At 54.5% G+C, this 24,157-nt stretch overlaps 6 protein-coding genes across 6 annotated transcripts; 1 reads left to right on the forward strand and 5 right to left on the reverse strand.

Annotated features, from left to right (window-relative positions):
- Positions 1–2,682: 2,682 nt before the first annotated feature.
- Positions 2,683–6,412, reverse strand: CH63R_00965 (Chitin synthase 4; the record flags this gene model as incomplete). Its single annotated transcript, XM_018295940.1, has 2 exons — positions 2,683–3,116; positions 3,172–6,412. 2 exons carry the CDS (start codon positions 6,410–6,412, stop codon positions 2,683–2,685), a joined length of 3,675 nt encoding a protein of 1,224 aa, XP_018164302.1.
- Positions 6,413–8,200: 1,788 nt separating this feature from the next.
- Positions 8,201–8,509, reverse strand: CH63R_00966 (uncharacterized protein; the record flags this gene model as incomplete). The annotated part of the gene is made up of 2 exons (XM_018295941.1): positions 8,201–8,345; positions 8,451–8,509. The coding sequence occupies 2 exons, from the start codon at positions 8,507–8,509 to the stop codon at positions 8,201–8,203; spliced, it is 204 nt and encodes a 67-aa protein (XP_018164303.1).
- A 4,496-nt stretch (positions 8,510–13,005) lies between these two features.
- On the reverse strand, positions 13,006–13,538 carry CH63R_00967 (uncharacterized protein; the record flags this gene model as incomplete). The annotated part of the gene is made up of 2 exons (XM_018295942.1): positions 13,006–13,376; positions 13,487–13,538. The coding sequence occupies 2 exons, from the start codon at positions 13,536–13,538 to the stop codon at positions 13,006–13,008; spliced, it is 423 nt and encodes a 140-aa protein (XP_018164304.1).
- Positions 13,539–15,944: 2,406 nt separating this feature from the next.
- On the forward strand, positions 15,945–18,267 carry CH63R_00968 (Chitin synthase activator; the record flags this gene model as incomplete). The annotated part of the gene is made up of 2 exons (XM_018295943.1): positions 15,945–17,952; positions 18,023–18,267. 2 exons carry the CDS (start codon positions 15,945–15,947, stop codon positions 18,265–18,267), a joined length of 2,253 nt encoding a protein of 750 aa, XP_018164305.1.
- Positions 18,268–20,033: 1,766 nt separating this feature from the next.
- On the reverse strand, positions 20,034–20,434 carry CH63R_00969 (uncharacterized protein; the record flags this gene model as incomplete). Its single annotated transcript, XM_018295944.1, has 2 exons — positions 20,034–20,202; positions 20,373–20,434. 2 exons carry the CDS (start codon positions 20,432–20,434, stop codon positions 20,034–20,036), a joined length of 231 nt encoding a protein of 76 aa, XP_018164306.1.
- A 1,824-nt stretch (positions 20,435–22,258) lies between these two features.
- CH63R_00970 (ATP11 protein) lies at positions 22,259–23,233 on the reverse strand (the record flags this gene model as incomplete). Its single annotated transcript, XM_018295945.1, has 1 exon — positions 22,259–23,233. One exon carries the CDS (start codon positions 23,231–23,233, stop codon positions 22,259–22,261), a length of 975 nt encoding a protein of 324 aa, XP_018164307.1.
- Positions 23,234–24,157: the final 924 nt, after the last annotated feature.

Genomic DNA, 24,157 nt, shown 5'->3' on the forward strand with positions numbered 1-24,157 from the left:
CTGGCATAAGTCCGGGTTACAGCACATCCTCTCTAACATCTGGCCAACTTGCAACTTCGTCCATGATCAAGAAGCTCTCTGCCCCTCCGTACAGCAACGTAGCGAAAAGAGCCTCCGGCTGCGTCCGAATCCCTGGAAACAGCCTGCTGGCCGTCACCCACCGGTGCCCACCTTCCAACCACGCCCGCGTGACTAGAGGCCGGTTGAGGTGATAAATCATATTCGACGGCATGCGGTCCCCGAATTTCAAATCACCCAATGCCAACTCGTTTCCCCCGTAACACCGGTTCTCAGCTCCGCACACCTTTGCTTTTTTTGTGCCCTCAGACTTTGCCCTCACTTGCTGCCTGCACGATCCCGACCCCTTGCCGAGCACGCAGGGGCTCGGACGCACGCTGTCAGTACGGATGGTAATTATTTATACTGCCCAACGGTGCGTGGTGCTCTGTTCAGTCGCTTTGGCCGCTGCCCGTATCATCTTCAGCGATTTCGGTCGACCAACACCAGCAAAGGCTGAACAAATCAGAGTAACCGTGACCAACGGGTTGACGAAAGGAGCCGGCCGCCGACCGTTGAAGATACAATGACCATTGGGAAATAACTTGTATTCCTTTGGCCAACTCGGCGGAAGCCTTATCAACATAAACAAGGAAGACCACATTGTGCCCATCTTCGTTGCTATGAACCTGGTGACGGGGACCGATGCCCCAGTTGGTCGACTGAGTCGCTCATTTGGACTCATTTCCCTTCTCAAGAGGCCAAGATTTGATTTCGGGGATTTCTTTGAACAAGTCAAAGGGCGGGCCGGGCGAAACCCAACTTCTAGAACCCGAGAATTCTCACGACCGGCCGGCCTGTCCACGACCCAAACTCGTGGCGCTACGCTTCGGGTAGCAGCAGCATATGACCCCGTCCCACGGTCGTCGACCACGCCGGATATGAAGTGAGAAGGGAAAAAGAAACGACTGAGAGAAAGCCCCCCCCCCCCCCCCCCCCCCGTCCCGTCTCCAGTCTCTCGCAATCCCCGCTATGGAGCTTGGCGGGTGAGAAAAGTCGTGCGTGCGTGCGGCAAAAATTGCCAGTCGCCCAACCTCCGTCCCATATCCCCTTTCGTCCCGAGGCTGCGAATGAGAAGTGTCTTTGCAAAAGGCTCGCGGAGCGAAACTGAACTCGGGCGTCGAGACATTTGCAGGCCAAGCCCCAAGCCAGCTGCAGAGTGCGACGGGAATAGTCGAAATGGCCATGTCTCGGCTACCTGCAGCACCATTCCGTCGACGGTCGCGCTCCCCCCTATGTTGCTTCTCCTTCTCCCCTCACCCTCGTTCCTCTCGCCGTCGTCCGTGTTTGTGCTATCCATATATCACGCCGCCTCCCTCTCTTGGGTGTCTCTCGTTATCGTCGTGCTTGCAAGTTACCTGACGGGAGCCCGTCTCACCCGCGTGTAGTAAGATCAGTCCGTCCGCCCGCCCGCCCATGCGTCCCCGTCCCTTCTTGTCCCTTCTCGTCCCTCGTCGGGGCCGGTGGGGGGGAGGGGGGTTGAAGTCTGGAGGATGTTCATCCCCCCTTCTTCCCTTGGGCCAGATCGTCATCGCCGTGACGGCCGGGCCGGGACGAGATGGAGTTTAAGTGAGTAAGCTCTGTTCTGTTCTATGCTGCTTTGGACGAGAAGGGTGAAGAATGAGTGAGTGAGAGAGTCCGAGCTGCCCAGACAACCCCTTCCCCGCCCATTGTGATCCTCCTCCCTCTCCGTTTTACATGCGGCTGCGCGACCCTGGTAATAATAGCGCTTCTTTCATTGTAATACACCCCGACGGCCAAATTGTTTAAAAAAAACACTCAATACATAACAACGGTGCATGTGTATGTATGCGCACGTGTGGCAGCTCCGGGATCGGCAGGCAATAGGTTCCTCGGGGGAGTGTGCCCAACTGCAAATGCTCCGTTCCTCCTAGCCCTGCATCCGCTCATCAAAACATCCGAAACAAGCGAGTAACACCTCTCCGTGGGCGAGTGGAAGTTCCTCGCGACTGGATGGGGGTTGGTTGTCCATGTTTAAAAAGCAAAACAAAAAGCGTGTGGCAGTAAGATGGGAGGGGGAAGCTGCGAGAAACCATCGTGGCCTCTCTCGGCCGAGAAGTTATCGCGCACTCAATAGGCAACTTGCTTTTTATGATGGGCATCCGACTGGACGATTAATTGAATGAAAAGGAGGCTGTGGTTGTGTGAACAATGCAGTATCATTCCGTTTTGGGGGCGCGGGAAGTCGATTTGCGCTCTAGGATTTGTACAACGCTGGAAAGTGCATGCAATACTCGTCCTATACACACAAAGCGCCTGTTGCCCGATATCACGTCGGACACTCTGTGGGAAGGTCGGCCATGAAGCCAATGTGCACCACAGCCGCCCTCACTAAGAGCCAAGGAGGAACAGTGCGGGCCTGGAGCTGCGAGGTGTTGGAAAACATTAATCAGGTTCTGGCAGAAAACACGGTGACATCGACACAATCCACCCCCGGGCATCTCCTCCCATTATTACAAGTGCCGAGCCTCAACTATACGCAAACACCCTTCCCCCGTTTTGTTCATCACCAGAAGTAAAGTAGGCACAATGATAGCGCCCGTCATAAACCCGTTGTATCCCCATGCATCAAACAAGAACGCCCGGCCATGTGGTTTCTTCTCTTCATGCGTCAGAGTAGTACTCGTCGTTGTACTGATGACTCGGGGGCATCGTCCAGGTGTTGCCCCCGCCGACGACGTTCTCCTTGGAGCCCCAGTAGTTGGTGCGCGTCCGGCGTTCGCGCTCGAACTCGGCCCATCTTTTCATGGTGATCTTGCTGCTGTCAAACTCGCCCTCGTACTCGAGACCGGCCTTCTTCGTCTTCTCACCCGCCGTCTTTCTCGTATCACCCCACGAGAAGTCATCGAATTTCCAGAACGCGTACGTGGGAAGGACAAAGTTCCAGATGGGAAGCGATACCAGGTAGATCAGCATCCACAAGACGTAGGTCCAGGAGTGCGCCGTCAAGACAATGAGCACGGCGGGGAGACCAAGAATGAGACCCAGCAGGATCAAGGGAATGATCTGCGGGGGCTGGTTAACGATGGAGATGATGACTGCGGAAACTGTTAGCCGAGCTCCGGCAAACCTCACTCATGGTTTATTACTTACCGACGTAAAAGGTGAAGGCAATTGCGGCAGGCAGCACAAGGGTTCCCATAAGCTCAATGAACACCACGAATTGCATACTGAAGCAGAAGGTACCGCAGAGATCACGGACCAGCACCAGCTCCATCAGGTTGTGGATAGTCGAGTTGATCCAGCGGCGACGCTGCGAAAGCAGAACACCAAAGGAGTCAGGCACGGTGGTTTTGCAGACAGCCTGTGGTACAAAAACTTGCTTGCGCTTGGGGAAGGTGCGAAGCATGAGAGTTGTCAGGTATCGGTCCTCACCGAGCAGCAAAAGATTCTTCTTATGCAAGGTATCAACGACGTTCTCGGAGTAGTGCTCGACGATATCAGGGTTGGCCAGGATGGGAACCCAGTAGTCCTGGGCTCCCTTGGGCGCCTTGATACGGTACATGCAGAAACAACCGGGCAAACACGTGACACCGCCAAAGACGGACTCGAAGGACTTGGCCAAGTGGTGAGAGATGAAATATTCGAAGACCTGGATGGCAGTAACCCAGCTGTCGCGCTTGTTGGCAATCTTGGTCTCGCCGCAAAGACCCATGATCTCGGGGTCCTTGACCATGGCCGACACCATGTGCGTCAGACTGTCGGGGAAGACTTTGGTATCGGCGTCGACCATGAGAACGATTTCGTAGAAGTCGGGCGATATGCCGGTGACCTTCCAAAGACCGTTGAACATCTCATACTCGAGCTCTGTCATACGCTCGTCGAACATGACCTTTTGAAGGAAAGACATGAGAATGATCTGGCTGTCACGCTTGCCACGGTTACCCGGCTTCGACTTGGTCGCCTCGTCCGGCGTGCCACACTTGACCACAAGAAGAACAGGAACCCTTTGCTGCTTCTCAAGGGGAATGGCCGATTTGGCGCCGTAGTCATAGAAACCAGAGTAGACCTTGGCCATGTTGTGTCTCTTGGAACCGCTGGCGACTGCCACGTAGGAGAACGGCTCAACTTCATCGGGGGGGATTGTATGGTCCTTCATCATCGACAAGCAGTAGTCAGGGGTGGACATCGTTTCACCCTTGCCCTTGATGATACCGTCGCAAATAATGACAATGACCTTGTGGCTGTTGGGGTAGTCGGTCATGGCGATGGAGTCGAGCGTCGTCCGGATACCAAGTTCACCTTCAGAGTAACCGGTAACCAGACACATTGTGTGAGCAAGCGGGAATCCAAACGGCATCCAATCGGCAGGCGGTTGAGGGACGACGGCCTCATGAATGAAACCGGCCGGCCCGGGACCTTCGGTCGGGCTGACGTTACTGGTGTAGGGATCTGAGCGGAGGAAACTGGTCCGGCTGTCGTTGCCCTGGCGGTACATGGCATTGGGATGCAGCATGTTGCTGCCAGCACCCGAGCTTGCCATCGTGGTAGGCATCCGCTTCCCACCGGCCTGTGTCGCTGCGCCCGCTCCATAAACGGTAGAGAAGCGTGAAGTCGTGGGCAGGAAGGAGCTTTGACGCTTACTGGTGCGGTCAGAAGAGCCATTAACACTGCTTCCAATATCACCAGGGAGTCTGGGGGGTGCCCGGTAGATGTCCTCAGACCAGTCCTCGATTTGACGATTGCGCTTGCGCTTGTCTCCGCTCTGTGACGTTTTGGCGGCAGCGTATGTCCGGCTGATGAACCATTGGAAGAAGACGGCAAGGAAGAACCTCGTCAACACAACGGCCAGAATGAGGACGAGAGAGCAGTAGAGAACGACCTTGGAGGCAATACAGCCGACAGTATCAGTATCGACGGATCCGACCTTGATGATCTCCTCGAAGCACTCGGCTATCTGCTTATCAGCCGAGCCCTGAAAGGCTCTGGTGACGTCGCGTCCACGAATGGCACGGTTGACGGCCGAATTCTTGTCCTTGAGCTCGTTGAAGCGATCGGGCACCTTTACTTGGCTCGTATTAAACCAGTTGAGCATGTCGAGGTCCAAAACAGTTCCCGAGTAGACGATGAGGTTGCGGGAGCTGTTCTTGATGTCATTCCAAGAAAAATAGACATCTGCGGCGCCGCTCAAGTCAAGATAAAACGTGTCGCGGCTCTTACGCGTGGTGTGGCAGGCCCATCCAAGGTAGTAAGGGATGGTCAGGTTGGGTTTCGATGAGCCGTCCTGGTTGAAGACGGTGCAAGGGAAGTACCAGGCCAGATCGCCGTTACTGTTCGTTGGCACATCCGAATTGTCGGCGAGCGTGATGAGGTTCTTGCATCGACCATTGACGTTTTGGAACAAGAAACTGCCGTCCTTTCCACCGTTCTTCTCGGGCAAGTCGTACAAGACGTTTGCGCCATGAGTCCTGTTGATCATGGGCACACCGTCGGCCGGAGGATGGCGAGAACCCGACAGGTCGTAGGCGGTTCCATGGAAAATCATGTATCCTTCAGACACATCGTTGACCTGGAGACGGAGCGGAGGCGTTCCGCAAACCGCTTGAGTAAACCCAAACGTGATGAAACCAACGAAGCCCATGATTAACAGGATGATGCTAACCAAGCCCATCTTTTCCCTCCAAGCTCGTTGTTGGGCCTTGGATGCCATGCCGCAGCACTTGAGCATGAAGTTTGGCATCCAGAACGTGATGATTGCGCAGTAGACGTTCCAGAAACTCGGGGGACGAATCTGCTCGACCTGTTGTTTTCGCTTGCCCTCCTTAGTGAGCTTACCGGACTTGTGGCGGCTCAAACGCTTCGTCTTGGTTCGAGTCGGGCCCTTCTTTTCCTCTCCGCTGTTTTGCCTGCTGTTTGTTGCTCTCGGTGGCGAGGCATCCGAGTAGTTATCGTTCGTCTGCGAGCGCCCTGACACATCCGTGGTGCCCTCCATGTCCTCGACTATCGGGTCGTTTCCAGTGGCCGAGGGCAGGACGTTCATGTTGGCAGCATGTTGGCGATAGTAGTAGTTGGGGTGGTCCTTGTCGATTCTGCGTCGCTCGGGTCGGATTAGGCTTCTCTTCCTCTGAAAGGGCTCTTCGGCGGTCGAGGGTCCTGAAGCGGGAGCATCGAAAGTCGGGGATAGAGGTTGGTTCTCTGTGTTGGTATTAGGAGACGAGATCGTCTCAGGGAAGGAAGTCGCAGATTGCCCACGTTGATGTTGAGGTCGCCCTCCTACAGGATAGTAACCGTCGGCGTCGACATCTCCAGGACGGGTCCTTCGCGAAGGCGAGTTTCTGTACGCATTTCTGTTGTCCAAAGGAGAGCTCGCTCCGGGCCTGTCGGGGAGAGACATGGTCCTAAGAGAAGTTGTGCGTTAGCCTTGACTCTACAGGGAGCTGAAGCATGTGTGCAGGAGAGGAGAATGGGGGACTTCACCCTTTCCGAAATGGAGCAGCCTTGATCTGTCGCGAGTATGAAACAGGCGACAGACAATTCCAGGCTCGATTCGTAAGGATACGGAAGTTTAAAACAAAATGACGGGAGATGGAGAAAACCGCGGTATTGGGGGTGGAAGTGAAGTCAAGAAACCACAACAGCGGCAAAAAGACGGGATCTGACTGCTGCAGGTGGTTTGGCAAGAGGTCATACTCACAGGAGTTGTTATTGGGAGGAAAGCACCTCCGGGCAAGATTTGTGGATTGTGCAGGCGGGCGCACCCCTGTCGACCAGCCGGGGGAGGGGGGGTTGTTCCTTGGGAGACGGCGAATCAATAAGGAAGCCGTCCGTTTTTCTCGACCCAGCTTTTCTCTGTTTCTGCGGCAGCGAACCCACGTCGGGTGCGGGCGTGACAACAAGGCAGAAGCAGGGAAGTTGCCAGTGCAATGGCTTTTGCTCTCAGCTGCTCTCCTTGAGCACGGCGTGGCTGCGACTTGTTGCTTGCTTCCCTGTGCTTGCGCGATGCCGCAACTCAAAAATTCCCGGGATGGTCGCGGGCAATCCCAGTCTGGACCGACTTTGGTCGAGACCACAAGTGATGAACCGGTCAAGGGGCGAGCGTCGCTCTGTTTGTTCCTCTCACTTTCTGTCTTACTGTCTTTCTTTCTTTCTTTCTTTCTCTCTCCTCTCTTTCTCACAAACACCGTCTTCCTTCCAATCTTCGCCTTCCTAGTTGCTGTCTGGCTGTCGCTTCTGTGTCGCCTACCGAAGCAAGATGCGCACGGCTTATGCGCTCCAGCTTGTTCCCTGCACAACTTGGGACCAGGGTGCCGCGAGTCGTTTCGAAGAAACAGTAAAGATGAGCCGATGCGAGACGGTAGGCGAACCGGATTTAGGACGACCCGTACGGTTGAGGAGGATTGGATGAAGGTTACAGCGCAGTTGCAGAAAAATAGAGCGAGGCTTGAAGAAACCGCAGTGCCAATGGGCGAGTGATTCTTGCAAGTCGCGGACGTAATCGTTGATCGGCGACAAAGCAAGGCCAATGTAGGTAGTCCAGGAATCGCCCGAATGTTTCGATAGTTGGATGTGCTTGGGCTGATGGCGCGGGATTTTGGGGGGGGCTGGGGTGGCAAGGTAGGTAGGTAGGTCAGGTAAGTAGGTACCTAGGCGCACTGCTGGTTGGGTGAGCGATGGGTTGTGCAGTGTGTTGAGCGATCGAGCTGGCAAACTTGCACGATCGCGCGCAAAGTTCAGCCTGTTTGTTCCGCAGTGGCTCGTCCTCAGGCCGTCTATTCTGCCTATCGTTCTCGTTCTGAGTGATGCCGCCGTAGTTTGTGTACGTCGGTTAGTCAATCAATCCGTTGGGGTTGCCAAGGTCTATCAATTCGTAGAGCCGAGATGAGCAACAAGAAACGAGAGTCGGTCCGCTTCTCCACGAAGACGGAAAGCAAACGGAAGAGAGAAGTGGGAAGAAGGAACGAGTGAATGCGCCGCAGAGAAGGAAGGGGGGGATGTCGAGATGTGTGTGAGAGAGAGAGAGAGAGAGAACAGGGCAACGGTGACGCCTTCGCTTTCCTTTCACTCTTGGGTTGGTGGAGGGCGCCCTGGACGAAGGGATGGGCACACAGGACGAATTTGCTTTGGGACACGACAAAGATGCAGGATAGGGGAAGACAGTCCGGCGTTCGAATCGTCTGACTTGCTAGTCTGTACTTTCAGATGACAGGCAAACTGGAAGATGGATGTACTTGTTCCAACTTCCAAGGAGTTCAGAGACAAGCCCAGGAGAGGTACCGTCCGTCTTTCTATTCCCATTCCAAACCGCCACAGCCCAGCAGTACCCTCGCCTCATTCGATCCTCGTATTGTTAGCGTGAGTGGCCAACGGCATCACTGCGCTGCAATCTGCCCGCTGTACGGATACCTACCACATACCTACTTTTCCCGGTCTACCACTTCCCGCCTTTGCCGGAGTTCTCTCGAGGCTCCGGCATGAAACCCATCGTCGCCATCGGGGCGACGCAATGAAGTGTGGTTCTACCGTCCTCGAAGGAGGGACATGGGGAGAGAATTAAGAACTAAAGACAGGGTGGGCTCGACCTGGTCGATACCTCGGTTTATTGACAGGGGGTGGTTCGTTTGGGAGATACAACCAGCTGAATTTCAGCCCATGGATCCTTGGGAAGGTACCGCAAAGGTATCTCACCCTCCACCCACGCATGCATGTACTGATATTCGTACTCGGTTTGCAATCCACCAATACATTGGTTGCTTTAGCATTAGTGGCATGCGAATGACGGCCCTCGACCATCCATCCACGTTTAGCTACGATATACGAATACACAGACCCGCCGCAGGCCTCTCTCTCTTCTCGGAAAAGGGGGGGGGAGGGACCTCCCATCAACGCCGCTCTACAATTCCTTGTACCAACTCTGATTTTGATGGCCTTCTTTGACTCTGCCAGTTGTCACAGAACAGGTGCAACGAGTGGAATAGACATAACTCCATCCATCTTCAGGATGAATACACTGGTCCACTCATAATTCGAGAATTGACTGGGTACGCGCTCGTACCTTACCCACTCCGCGTAGTCTAAACCGGATCATCATGCAGGACCAGGGTTGCTATTTTCAAAGCTCAAGCCCCTGTTGCCCCGCCGACCAGCTGCCTCCCAAGCCTCCGAAATGTCCACCAGACCAAAAAGAGAGTTTGTCTCTGCTTACCTGCATCTTGCCTTGGCCCTGCACCTGTGCCTGCGCCCGTGCCGTGCCTACACCTACGTCTAAGCGTTGACCAGTACTGTGTGTGTGTGTGTGTGTGTGTGTGAGATGATGCCAGGGCTTATGGGGGAAAAACAGGTTGTGGAAGCCTGGAGGAAAGAGGCCACAAACGCAAAGAAGGAAGCTTTGCTTTTTCCCTTTTTTTTTTTCTGATTGAGAAAAAATCCTATTGGACTATAGTCAGCTCGTCCAGTCTGTGATGTACATCCAAATTTCCTGAGCCGGGTAATGTTGTCCTTTCGACGTTTCGGCAAACAAATACTCGGATGCGGCGCGCCTCACATTCTCTGAACGATTCTTTTGCTGGCGCCTCGGCTCCGGCGACTGTTAGGTGGGTCAAAGTACTGTAGCGTGTGAACGGCACTCAACAGTACCTAGATCACCGTTGCTGCCGTAGGCTCCTCCAGCCTCAACGACATTTCCGTGTCTTGAGAGGGCACAAAGGCCTGCCAAGGAATGTCTCGCCGTATCGATATATGGCATTCCCGACTGGCTTCCCTATCCCATTTTCGTGGCTTTCTGGCATGTATCCCTTGTCGTCGCCGTGAGTTACGGATGCCCCCCCCGCCTCGTCGGGCAGTTTTATCTGCATCCGTGGCATGCACGCCTGCCCTGCTCGGGTTGCTCCCAGCATGCTGGACTTGCAGCTGCCACCGTCGTTGTTGAGATCGCCTCTGCTCCAGATTTGACAGCAGGACGAGCCGGAGCCACGGCCCCGGCCTGCTCGGCTTCTCGCAGCCCTTGCAGCCTCCGCTGGGAATGTAAAGCTAATCAGACTTCCCGCCAAAACGCCCACTCAAACCCTGTGTCGTTATCGGGAAATCCACAGTCACATTCTCTTGGTCCTTGCCCCATCGCGTCCAAGGTTTCGAGCTCCTTTCCCGGGGCACTGGCCAGCAGATATCTGCGTTTAGCCTTACGGATATGCTACAGGCCGTCAACCTGCCGAATCGTAGGGTTGAACTTTCACTTTGTCGCCTCAAGGGTTATCCGAGATCTGGAGCAGACTGCTTCGTGGTTGTCGGTGGTTTGCAGATCAACCACGAAATGTGGGCTCTGATAAACCCCCATCTTCTGAGGGCTACAAATCAAGATCGCCGACCACATTGAGCCCATCGTGCCAGCAGAAGGCTTGATATTCCGAGATAGGATAGGCTGCAGCAGGGATCGGCTGGTTTGTCAAACTTCGGTTGAATTATCCTCATCAGACCGACCAGGTGGGTGTTCGTCTCATAATTCAGCCGGAAAATGTCGAAGTTGAGACGTTGAAAGCCGATTTCCGGCTTAGACTCTATCGAAGTGGCGTCCAATATCGATTGCATACCAACATAATGCTGTCGTGTAATCCGGCGGGGCGCGCTGTTTCGCGATTAAGAAGGATTGAACAACCTGGATGCGCTTTACCACAGACGAGCAAGGAGCAAGACAATTGTGTGTCCTTTGTCATGTTGGCCAAGGGTTCCAAAACTCACGGTGTCGGTTCGTCGTGAGAAGCTGTGGACATTAACTTAACACCAAGTTGAGAGTCGAGACGCTGGCGGCTGACTTGACACCAGAGTGGCGCCGGCCTGACTCGGGAAAGGGAATTAAAAGAGGTGTTTTCGTTGGGTTGACAAGACCATTCATCATCAAGCAGTACGAGACGCCCAGGCGGCGGTCAATAATTGCGGTTAAGTACTCCTGTAGAGGGCGAGGCGAAGTCGACACCATTTCTGGTCCAGATATCAAAGGTTCAAATTTACACAAGGCCAAACGAAGTCCCATGGACCTGTTTCTGATTCGCTCGGGACATTCTCGTTGGTCGTTGTTCACTACTGAGTTCATTACTGAGTTCATTACTGAGATGTTCCGGAAGGTTGTGAGTGGATGGTAGGATCGTTATTATCCTCACTTTTCATGGTGGCGTTCGATACAGCGTTAAGAGGGCCTTCGCGTCGTCATTTCGATTGCGGAGCACACTGCAGGCGCTCCGACGAGCTGTGGGAGCCGTGAGAGGAATTTTGCCAATCGACGACGATTTCACAGAACCATCACCAAGGCTCTGGGGTCCTTACTTCCGCGCCTGTGCTATGCGGGGTACAGTAAAGCCAACAACGATTGGAGTCGAAAGCCTTAATGGTTGCAGTCACACTTCGTTGTAGATCCGCGATGTCCGCCGCGACCCACTACCATTTAACGTTGGACCCTCGGACGGCTCAGACTAGGGATTCCGGAAAGAGCCCGAGCTTCGAAGCCAGAGGCAAGCGACAGATGCGTCTTCGTCATGGTACGGAGCGGGGGACAATTTTACACACTTCACTCGGTCTGCATACTCCCAACTCTGAATCGCAGTGAGCGGCGGAACGAACATGTTCAAGGCTGCAAGCAAATCCGTGCTGCGCCAGGAGTCCCGTCCGGTTGTGAGGAGTGACTGCGAGTCTTCGAGCCAGCGTGGAAAAGGGGGATTTCCAGACGTACCGAGGCGTGGGAGGGGGCGCCGAGCTCGGACGACTTGGCAATGCACAGTTGTGGATCAGCTGTGGTGATCCAAGGTAGCCTGTCCTGTGTGAGGGCGAATGGCACATTCGGTAATCCATGCCCTGGATACACACGATTTCGCGAACAGCATCGTGTTGGATGATGCCTCACATGACGAGCAAAATCCGCAGCACCCGCTTTTCTTCGTGGAATCCCGCGGTTCCAAACAGGTCCCCGATTATCATACGAATAGGTTGAGGGATGGAAATAACGACAAGGCGTACCCAGCGGCGGAACCAACGGCGCTTCTGCGTTCTCGCTTACAGCTCTTTGTCGTCTTTGCGCCCAGTTCAAACGGCCCCGGCCAGCCCGGCCGCCAGCGTGCTCGTTGGAGTCCCTCTGGCCATTCGTCCATCCATCCCCCCTTTCCCCTATTCAGAGTCTTTCCAATAGTGGCTGCAGGGCTTCTAGCGCGGCCATCGTTTTTAGACCCCAACCCTCGCCGATTTGGCCATCGGACCCACGCTGGGGCGCTGGGTTGCTGGGGGTCTGGGGCTGACCAGAATCCACTTGAATATTCATGGAACGGCGGAGACGGTGAAGCTGGAGATGCCCAAAAGTGGCAGGCCATGCATCCATCCACTGTCTACAATGCGAGGCTGCTCACTTCTCTGTATTATTGTAGCCACAGAGGATTCGCGCGGCCGGGAGGAATGAATGATGGTTCGCTGCGAATTCGGAATACACTTCTTGCAAAGATTGCTTGATTGACGAGCTGCGAGATAGGAAAGGTTTCGAAACAAACACGGGAAGTGCGGGTACGGGATGTGCAAAGAGCAGTCGTCATGCCGAGTCTTGTCACGAAGCAAGTCTTGCAAGGGCTGCTACTCTCCCTCTAATTCTATGTGCTTGCGTATCGCAAGTTGCTGACAGGTTCTCGAACTTCGCTGGCTTTCTCCTGCGGGGATCATGTCGGATCCTGGAGGATACCCTGAAGTCCCTTCTTTTCCGTGCTCTTTTGCACAGGGCTTCGTAGCGGGGAAAGTGAGGGCACCCTGGACTCACGCCGCTGCGAAGGGGAGGAAGACAGGGGTTTCGGAGACGCGCATCTTTGCGACTTGGTGCTTCAGGCCTCTGATATCCCGGCAAATAGCCGAAAGGGGCTGATGTGCCGGCACGAATCCGAGTGGGAACGAGGGAAGAAGAGCGAGGCGAATAGAAGACCGAGGACTGGGCACACCCCCTCGATTCAGGGCGAAACGAACGACATTTTATTGATCCATTCGCCAACGTGTAGTGACTCGTGAGGAGGCAGCGAGGAGACGGCTTGGCGAGTGCGAAAAGGGACGAAGTGAAATGGGATCCTGAGCATCCGACCTCTTCGGCGGATTGTGATGTGGTGAACCAGTTGGAGGGTATGATATCCCGCCCCATCGGCGAACGGGTTTGACGTACATGTTTTGTGTTCCAGTTGCCTCACCGGGGTCCAAGAACAGGCATCTCTGAGCGGCTACTCGAGTTGGCATGCCAGCATTGCGGCGTTGCGAGACGGGTTTGACAGTGGCAAAACGACTGGCCATGCCCGCCGGTCTGGGGTCGGGAGGGCAATCTGCAGTTGGCGCTGATGGAGTTCCGTCCGGGTCTGCCGTCTGTGTATGCCGAGCACGAGCAAGAGTGGCAGTGTGTGGTGGTGGAAATTGTCCATGGTAGCGGCGGAGGGGCAAGATGGAAGACACCGTGCTCTCTACTTACCGAGTCCGGTGGCCCTGGAAGAAATTCCTGAGGAGGGCCGCCGTACGTTCATCGTTGTTTTGAAGAGCAGGCAGGAATGTGAGGAATGTACCTTCCACGCACGCTTGCGTACCTACGGACCTAGACAGGTAGGTATGTTTGAGGTAGGCATGGGCTAGAGCGAAGAGCGGTTTGAGAACACGGCCAAACACATGCTCCTTCCGTTTCCTTCCTTCACAAATTCTGCGTCGGCAGTACCTGCTCATGGGCACTCGGGCACACAGAGCAAGCAGGTCGCATTGGGTCGTCCGCAGGAGGAAGGCGAAAGTGCATCTTCCGGAAGTCGAAGCCCATGCTCCGTCCAAAGTCCATGGCACGCATAACCACACTGCACCGCACCATACTTGATCATCGGTTCGACCAACCTCCCCGAAGACGGTGCCTCACCCCTTCGAAGTCCAGTGCATGGCAGGGGAGACCCTCCATATCGGACATGGTGATTATGATCAGAGTGTAAGTGTCGGGCCGGACACTGTGGTCGGTAAATCTTTCAACAGGAATAGAGAAAGAAAAGAAAAAAAGATCAGACACCGTCTGAGACGCTCCCTCGCCGCGCAGTAGACGCCATTCCAATCCGCTCTGCAGCGCTTCGGGCAATGAACGCCACCCCAATCACAATAGGTAGGCGAGTAGGTACCTTACCGCAGGGCGTTACGTTTGGCGTGGCGGGGTGCCGGGGAAGTTGGCTGCGAGGGACGTGAGAACATGAGATAATTGCGGCCGAAGCCACGAAATGAATGGCCTATTGTTCCTTCTTCAGCCAAAAAGCGGCTGGCTCAACTTCAATTTTCACCTCAATCTCCAGCTCCAGGGCTCCGGCCAAGCTGTTGCCTCGTCAGCTTGGCACTCTTATTGCTGACTGCTTCACTTGTTGTTGTACGTGTTTCTCTCTGTGCTGTGCCTTGCACTTGCTACCTCCTTACTTCCATTTTGTTTTCTTTTCATTCCGACAAACCCCCCATCTGTTTTCATCAATCCCCATTCTCCTCTCCCAACCCTGACGAACTCGGCCTCCCCCGCTGTCGCTGTACCCTTCCTTCTTCATTCCGGCACCGCATCCCTTCGGCCGCTCTAGGCACTCTTCACCCACTTGCAGCAATTGGGCTTTGCGAGAAAAAGAGCCCTGTGCTAACTCGAGGCTCACTTCTCCTCTATAGGTCCGAGCTGCTGCACAGAGGTGACGGCGCCGGTCTAACAAGATTCAACATTGAACTACATTATTCGTGCCCTTGCACCATCCCATTGTCCGCTGTCATTGTCTGAATCTCGGCATTGCTCTTCCCGCTGCCATCTTTTTCTGCTCCCCTCTCAACCCATCGTTCCCCCGTCCGTTGCTCAGACGTCGACTGGTCATCCGTCAACTGTTGCCCATTCAGACGACGTCACTTCTCCGGTAGCTCAGCTTGCCGCAACTCTGGGATGCCTGGAGCCGCCATACTGTACGTATCCCTCCCTCCTTTCTCCTTCTGGCACCCGTATATTCCTGTCCCTGCTTCGTGTTTCCCTTAACCCTTTTTGCCTTGTAAGCGGCCGGGCTGGAGTGTCAGTCAGCCCTCCCTCTTTCGCTGGCAAGCCGAGACTAGCCCTCCTTTGGTGCAAGTGTCCCTCTGGTTCTCCTCGTTCCCAAGCACTACAGAAGCAGGCGCACCCCCTAGCAAGGCACCATCCAAGCATGCCATCCAATCCGGGCGAGCCCAACCCGAGCAAGGCCCTGGCCTGCTGCAGCGCTGTGCCAAAGAGCTGGGCTGCCTTGTGTGCATCAGTCCCTAGGCTGTGTGGGCGACGAGAGTGGGTTGGGTGGGTGAGAACAGGTGGGCTGGTGCTTGGGATCTCCTCTGGCGTGCTGCCCTGGGTGGTGGTCGTGCTGCTGCTGCTGCTGCTGCCCGCTGTCTCGTCCTCTTCCTCGTCTCCCAGGTTCCCCCGTCTTTGACTTACATAACAAGTCAAGCATGCCACCACGCATTGTGCTGCCAAGGGCCCATTTCCAAAACCTCAACTCCATGTCTACAAGTATTCAGCTCGATCAATAACTCATACACGCCGGTGGTTTGGCATTTGCCCTGGAGCTGCTCCCACTAATCTGCTTTTTTTCCACTTCTTCCTTCTAGTTTCTAGCTCATCCATTCACGCAGCACACAGGACAGTTTCCTACACATATTTGTCGCCGTTGCCTGTGCCACCTTAGACGAGAGACTTCATCCGCCAAACGACCATCTCTTCGACCCCTGCCTCACTCGCCGCCGCCAACGGCGTACCTCACAGAAACGTCTAGTGAGGCTCTCGCCACTGCTCATGCCGACGGCAAGAATTGCGACACAGTGAAAAAGACACCGTTACGTTCCAGTCGAATCGTCCGCCGAGCATCACCGCCTGCAAAACAGACATTTGACCGAACAAGCTCCCATCCTTCCACGGCTTAATGGCGGCTGCGACGGCTTCTACGCCGCCCGTCATGTCTCCGACTGCAAGCCCGAATCATCTTCGAAAGCACTTGTCACCCGAGCGACTGACTTTCGGCGACGATGGGGGCCGCAATCCAGTATCGGCAAGAATTCGGGATGCCCCCGCCTCCCCAGTCAGGGTGAACTTTCAAGCCGACAACTGGGCCCAGCCATCGAATGCGAACATTGAGTTGGCGCAACCCTATCAAGCAGAGTTCTCTACAGTCGATCGTCCTCGAGAACAAAACGTACCGACCCCTCCTCAAGACACGTACAAGACCTACGATCGGTCCCCGGGACGACAGACATTGCCTCCACTCAAGACCTCCCCCTCGTACACTGCCGAGCCCGAGGACCTGAATCCTGCGAATTCCCTCGCGTCCAACAAAGCTGGTCACGAGCAATCCCACCCGCGGGAGCGCCACACACAGGGTTCGGATAGCTTCAGCCCACACAGCAGCACACCGCGGGTGCAAGATGGCAACCGCCACAGTCGAGAGTCGGCCACCACCACCTCGAGCACTACACAACAACAAGCATCGGCAGAATCATCTGCGACAACGAGTGCAAGCTCCATTTCTGGCGGCCTCAATGAGCTATCTGAGTACAAGGAAGATGAGTCTCCCGAGAGCTCTGTCGTGGAGGGCAACATGCCGGGGAACCACTCCGTTCCCATGTTCCAATACTACCACCACCAGGAGTATCCTCCCCGCGTCTCGAGCGTCCCCCAAGAACTCGATACCCGTCGATCGTCCTCTAACCCCAGCCTCAACGCCGACGGAACGCCCGTCAACCGTCACTTGACGCCAACGGGGTTCGCCAGGAGGACCTCGATGCCGCGTCCGTCATCAGCATACTCTGCGATCTCGGACTATACGCCTAGAGGACGTTCCCCAGCTCTGATGTCCGGGGGGTCCCAGATGCGCACGCCGTCCGGTACTAGAAGATCCCCGGAAACCAGGCCAGCATCATATGCCGAATTGTTGAACGTGCCATACCCGCAACCGGCTCCTGCCCCCATTAGCTTCGACAACAACCAGTTAAGGAGTGCGGTCGGCAACAATGCTTCGCTTCTCAGTTCTCAGAAGACCCTTGAGATGTATCGCCAGAACGTCAAGAAGACCAACGATTTCTCCATCCAGTACTCATTTGCTGTCTTCCTGATCTCCACGGCCCAAGAACAAGGCCTCGACACGAGCGAGCAAGCACCGCGCAAAGCAAACTCCAGTCCCAAGAACGCATCTACGTCGACTCCTTACGACCTCCTCCGTGAGGCCAAGGGCATTCTTCAGAAACTTGCCAGCGGCGGCTACCCATTTGCCCAATACTATCTCGCCGATGGATATGCCTCTGGTCTGTTTAGCAAGGGAAAGGAGGATTACAACCAGGCGTTTCCCCTCTTTGTTCTCGCCGCAAAGCATGGCCACGCCGAATCCGCATACCGCACTGCGTTATGCTACGAGTTCGGATGGGGTTGTCGCAAAGATCCTGCAAAGGCCGTCCAATTCCTGCGCATGTCTGCATCGAAGCGTCATCCCGGCGCCATGTCCCGGCTCGGCAAGGCTTGTCTGTCTGGCGATTTAGGCGAGAAGCGATACCGCGAAGGTATCAAGTGGATGAAGCTTGCAGCTGAGGCGGCCGATTCCGTCTACAGCGCAGCCCCCTACCAGCTAGGGTGTTTGTATGAGACGGGATATGGCGACGACATCTTCAAGGATGAGGTCTACGCAGCCGAGCTGTTTACCGCTGCCGCAGAGCTGGGTCACCCGGAAGCCAATTTCCGCATGGGAGAGGCTTACGAACACGGCAAGCTCAGCTGTCCTCGGGATCCCGCGTTGAGTGTGCACTTTTACACTGGCGCTGCCGAGCGTGGACATGCGGCGGCCATGATGGGTCTTTGCGCGTGGTACATGGTTGGTGCAGAGCCAATCCTGGAAAAAGACGAGGAGGAGGCTTACGAATGGTCGCGCCGTTCAGCCGAAATGGGTATGTCGAGAAAAATCTTTCGTTGGCCAGAAGATGTGTAGGAATAAGACGCTAACATTGGAATTTTCAGGATACGTCAAGGCGCAGTACGCTGTAGGCTACTTCACAGAAATGGGTATCGGCTGCCGGCGCGATATCCTAGAGGCCAATGTATGGTACGTCAAGGCCGCCGACGCAGGCGACGAACGTGCAAAACAGAGGCTTGCTATAATCGAGGCGGCTGTCAGCGGCGGGACGCCTATGGAAGTTGCGCCGCCTCGCAGTGGAAAGATCAACAAGAAGAGTGGCGACGACAAGGATTGCATAGTGATGTGAGAGAGCGCATCGGGGCACCGACGGAGAGAGATCTCTCACACACTGGCGTTGGTTGGGCATGAGGGTATGGAATCCCAACTTCACTAATGATTGAGAGGGGCGTCTCCATTTCTGGAGATATCCCAAGGCACGAACTTCTTGTCGACAACGTTTTTTTTGCGACTGTTGGATACCAGACGAAGATTGCGCCTATTGGCATATTTCCGTCTTTCTTCTTTTTCTCGCACAACCAGACATTTATGAAAAAGAGGATGGGACTTCCCAGGCGGGTTTGACGGGGCACAACGCGAACGCTGCGCATTGAATGAAAGAATCGGGTTGTTTGTTTTCTTTCCATGTCTGTCTCTATGGGCTCAGGATTATCCATCTGTCTCTCCCCACTGCATTTTCGGTCTTCTTTCCACTTTGGTCTTTTTTTTTTTCCTCCTTGGGAGGGTCTTTTCATGAAACTGCATTTGCATGGCATGGGGATACGGGGAATACACACAGATGCTTCAAGGCCCAAGCATGGTCAGGACTGCTGACAACTTGTGTGCTCCGGATTCCACTGCGAAAGGGGCGTTCAGAGAGGGGAGACTACATTGCAATAAAAACGGACGGATGGACGGACAAACAGACAGACAGGCAGGCAGGCAGACACACGGCTCGTGTAGGTGCGTACATGCCTGGCTGGACATTCAGAGGAGCCTGTACATACGAGATACCATAATCCCCTGTCTCGGACAGGCGTCTTGAAGATCTTTTGGCTTTGTGTTAACTTCGTGGCGACGAACGGTAATGATGTTTGCGGTGACGAGAACCCGGTTCCTGGCCTGTTCAGTCTCGAGGTGTCTGCATGTGTTGCGTGGGAGTTTGGGCCGTTGCGCGTCCTGTCCGCTGTGGGTAGTTTGAGACAGAGTTGTCAAACGAAGGAGCGGGAACAGCCATTGTTCCATGGGTGTTGCGCGTTCGTCCGCAGTCGGTCGGTCGGTCAGTGGGCACGCGTCGGTCCAATTTTTCAAAATTTTCTTTCTTGGAGGGCGACGCGATTCAGAACATTGGACTTGGGCGTAGGTTTTCTTCATGAGCATGACCGCTTTGTGTGGTGTTGCTGTCGTTTCTCTCTGGCGTGTGTTTGATGTGTCGTGTCGTGTTTTGGGTATTCTCTCTGCCAAGACACGGCTCGAGGAACCCGGAGTATGCCCGGCAAAAGCGTTGAGGGAATGAAGGGTTAGTCATGAGAGTAGGTATGAGATTGTGCGATGGAGGGGAAGGGATAAGCCGGGTAACGTTGCGGGATGAGACAAGAAGAGATGGAGATGGGTGAGAGATGTTTTGCTGGTTTGAGCGACGGGTTTGGGGTGTCAAGTCAACCAAGCGCCAAGAAGAGACAACTAGAAATTTGGTTATTTTGTTTTTCCGGGGGGGGGGAGGGGGTTGGTGCGAGATATCTGGGATGAGGCGCCGAATGAGACAGAGTTTCGAGACGGCGAACCTGTGGTCTTTGCTTGATTTTTGTTTTTGTTATCTTCCCACTCTTCTTCTCCTGCTTGTTGTGTATCGAGTCTGAAAATGGAGGGAAAGGGGCATGCCTGGATGGGAGGAGTTGCCACCCGGCGGCGGCAGGGAGCTCGGATTTGTGGGAGGACGGGCTTTCTTCTTTTTCGGAAAAGATGACGACGGATGGGATTCTCACAGGGTCGAGAGACACTGTGTGTTGTGTAATGCTCGCGGCTTGTCGAAGAGACCTTGTCCTCGGATGCGTTGTGAAGTTGAGGCTCAGAAGGTTAGTCCCGACGGTTGATGGTGGAAGTGAGGGTGGAGATGGGCTCGGGCTCGGGGCTGAGACTGAGCGTTTGGGCGGGTGGCTTCTTGATCCATTTCCAGTTGTCTGCGTCGGGCATGGCTCCATTATGCTTCTTCTTCTTCTTCTGTTTCTCGGTGGCACCCGAGTGTCTGTCTTAGTTCAATTGGGAGACTCGGGGCGGCGGCCGGGTTGCCAAGACTTTGTCATCGTGTTGAGCCATGTCAGGCTGCTCACCGGCGCCGAGAGGGTCCGGGGCTGGCGAGGGCGGCGGCTTACTCGACTTTGGCGCCACAGCAATTAAGATCGGAGTGCCTCTTACGGCTCAATTCTCGAGATTCCCGGTGACCAGTTGAGAGGTGGTTTGGCTGGAGGAGATGGCATCATGACACGAGCTTGCGGTTGGGTGTTGGGCTTGGCCGGATTGTTGAGCCTTTTTTTTTTCGGTTTCCTGGGCTGGAATTTGGCGGGATCGAGAATCGTAGTAAGGCCTAGCCAGGTATTATTGGTTGACGTTCCGTGCTGAAGGGTGTATATTTTGCGACTTGCCATCGATTGCCTCGTACTGTCGTACATCATATTCCCCTTCATCCCATCAGCTTATAGATTTCATTAGGTCTCAGTTGACGAGGCCATGGACTTGAGCGATATCCTAGATTCACACTTGTCGGGTAAGTTCTTGTGCTAATGCGACGTTTTCTAGCTAGTCTCTATTCCCGTCAACTGACATCCTCCCAGTGAAACAACGTTGGGTCTGTTGGTTCAATATGCACAGTTTGCGGCATCGACTTGACTGGTGATGTACGTTACCCAGTGAGTTTGAACCAGCTAACGTCACGTTCGACGGGAAAATAGTCTCTTATTCCTACTCTCAGCAAGTGCTTGTTGATAGTTCATGTGAGTGATGGATTGTAACGAGAACCTAGCGCCCGACTAAGCTTGCTGTCTCGCACTTGTTCGAACAGAAATGCCACAGCATCTTTTTGTCGAGCTTGCCATCCAGTCTTTTGTTACCCCCAAAAATGAGACTCTGTAGTGTGCTATGTACACAACCTATCAGATACAAGCTTTGGTGGCTATACCACATGACGACCGGCCAATCAACTTCAGTTGGGCTGAAGAAAATCCATGTTTCTCTAATGTGTTTTTATCCATGTGTTTGTTCTCAGTCGAAGTGGTGATGTATCAGAGGACTGCTACTTTAGGCCCTGCTTTGCGTGTACGTTCGTGTACACTATGCCATGCTTATTCTTATTGTGCATGGCACCCGCCTCACCGTTGTCTTCGAAAAATTCGATTCTGAGCGAGTTGTGGAGTATTCGGCAAGAAGGCAGTTCCAAAAGCACTTCAGCAAGGCGTCCGGCTGTTATTCACAGCTGTAAATAAGCTCAGTAAACGGAGGAGCAGGTGTAACAGCTAGGTTACTACACGATACGGGAGTAGGATGAGAATTAGAACTTCTTGAATGTGTGTTGTGAGTTTAGTAGATTGGACTTTTCTGTTCAAGCTGAAGAGGGAGGTTGCTTCTACCAATACAGCAGTTGCGCCTGGCTATGAACCATGCATCCTCCATTTTTGCCAGTATCCCTGCCTCTGTAGGTAGGTGTAGAACAGACAACAATTTTCTATTATCGCAGTATATTGCACCAGGATTTGTCCATAGGCGTATCTGATATCATAACTGTGTTCGTTATATGAGGCCTGCCTTTCATCCACCAACTACCAATCAGCCCAACCAGTCTGTAATACGGCATGTTGCACAGCCTGACGAGACAGTGCCAGGCTTTCTCGACTGCATAGACTACGCCTGAGTGAAATTTGAAATGTTCTTGAGAACAGCATCCATCATCACAAAGCCTTCAGAGCAGCATCACTCCCATTCCGATACAAGTTCCCCTGCCTACAATCACTTGACACGCGGATTCACCCCAGAGGAGAAATCTTACAGGGCAATAGAAATGTGGTATATATGTGTTGTTCTACAAGTCCCATCGGATCATTTGTACAAAAAGAAACCCCAAAAAAACCCCTCTCGAGGCTAACTCTCTAAACTCATCTCAAAGATGAATTAGCCTGGGTCAACACGCTCCCGGTTCCAGGTTCCCATCGAAGTGGCACACGTGGACGCACCACGAATCTTCCGTATCGTACCAACGAGCGCAAAAACGCTTAGCTACGCCCCCTTCCTCTCCTCTGTCAAGCCGTAAATCAGCCGATGCGCTCAGCCTCATCCAGCAGCTTCTCAACGCTGAACCTCTCGTCGCCGGTACGGAACCACTCCAGCAGCTTCTGCCTCTCCGCCGCCCTTTCTTTGCCCTCAGCGTCGCCGTAGAATCTCTGCAGGCACATAACGAGCCACTGTGCGTGCGCCGTCTTGACGCCCCGGTCCTCCAAGCACTTGCCCTGCATCAGCACAACGCCCCTATCGTCTGCCAGGTCCGTGTGGTGCGTGATGGTCGTGTGCGGCTGCGCGTACTCGCCGCGCGCCTTGAACTCGGCCAGCTGTGTGAACATGACCGTCGCCGTCCGCGATGCCTTGTCGAACACCCACTGCAGGAAGTGGATCTCGGCGCCTTGCTGCTCGTGCGGCACCGGCAGTATGAACTGCGGGTTCTGCCGCGCGAGAGCCTCCATGATGCGGTATGCCGGGGTCGGGATCACGGCGCAGAGGCTCGTCGGGTCGGAGGCGTGGCGCAGACGCCAGATCGCCGTGAGCTCCTTGTCGGGCAGCTCGCGCACCTTGGGGAGGTCGAGGATCTCGTCGAGGGGCTTGATGCCGTTGCCCGAGGAGCCGGGGAGTGGCGGCTGCTTCTGCTGGCAGGTATTAGCCGGGGCGGCGCCGCCTTCAGATGCGCCGGTGGCTGTTGTGGGTATCGCCTTCGGCGCGGGCTCGTCATTGAGGAGGCTATCGAGTCCGGGGACCGAGATGGCGTCCTTCTGCTTCTCTTCCTGGATCTTCTCCGAGTAGGCGGCCTTGAGCTCGTCAATGGTGGAGACGCCCTCCTGACGCGCCTTCTGCTCGAGCTTGGCACGGTATTTCTCTACGACGGTTCGGGGCTGTTGGGTCGTGGCAAGGAAGCGCACGTCGTGAACCTGGGCCCAGCGGCGCTGGTTCGAGGCGCGGAAGGCGCGTGCCGACGAGGTGACAATGTGCCGGAGGGCAGGGATGCGGCAAGACGCCATTATAGGTGGTTGATTATGGGTTTTCGCTCTTCTGTAGATTGTAGTTTGACGGACAAACCGCGGGCGGTGGTATTGGTTGTGGTGACGGAACGAATTGTCTGGAGAGAGTGTTTTTCGAGAATGTCATTAAGAGGCTGCAGCATCTTCAATCGAAAAGCTACTGTGGGGCCCGGATGGTGGGGCCGGTTTTCGGCGCCGTCAAAGTGCCGACCATTTGTCGAGTGCGCCGGGTATTGTCTCCGCGACATGAACCTCGAATCGGTGACAGCTGCGGATCGTTGAATGCTCAAAACATATTCAACCCCGATTCAAAGAGTAAACGAAACAAATTTATTGGGTCATCTGCAGTATGGGCCAACAGCGCAGGAAAGCTTACCTAGGGTGGGCGTATCCATTGCGGATCGCCTCGGCGGATCGCCTCGGCGGGTTCATCGCGTCTCTCTTTCAGCTATAAATGTTGCACTTCTTATCCACAAGAACTGCTTCAGTACTTCCAAATCATTTTAAACATGATTTGTGGCTTTATAACTGCTGCAATAAGTACACAAGGGCATTTATGAGCACCCACAGGTATCCTACTTCGTATTCACTTCCCAGTCTTATCGTCCTCCGTCTCAGACTCACTAACCATCATACATTCCCGTCGACGACTCTCGTCCAGATCAGTAGAGCAGAGCCTATCATCTCAGATCATTGTCTGAGAAAACAAGTCGGTACTTCCAGAACGAAGACAAGACAGTTCACAGCAACATCCTAACTCGCAAAGCCGAAAGCCAACTGCTACCCTTTCTATCAGAGGTGGGCTAAAAATACCACCTCCGACGTCACAATCCCTCCCCACAGGTTCGCTGGAATACCTTTGGATCGTCATGAAAGCAAGTCTATTTTGGGGCGTGAGGAGCCTAGTTTCTCATGAGCCGTGCT

The sequence above is a fragment of the Colletotrichum higginsianum genome, chromosome 1, assembly GCF_001672515.1.
Source record: "Colletotrichum higginsianum IMI 349063 chromosome 1, whole genome shotgun sequence".
In the NCBI taxonomy this organism is placed as follows: Eukaryota; Fungi; Ascomycota; class Sordariomycetes; order Glomerellales; family Glomerellaceae; genus Colletotrichum; species Colletotrichum higginsianum.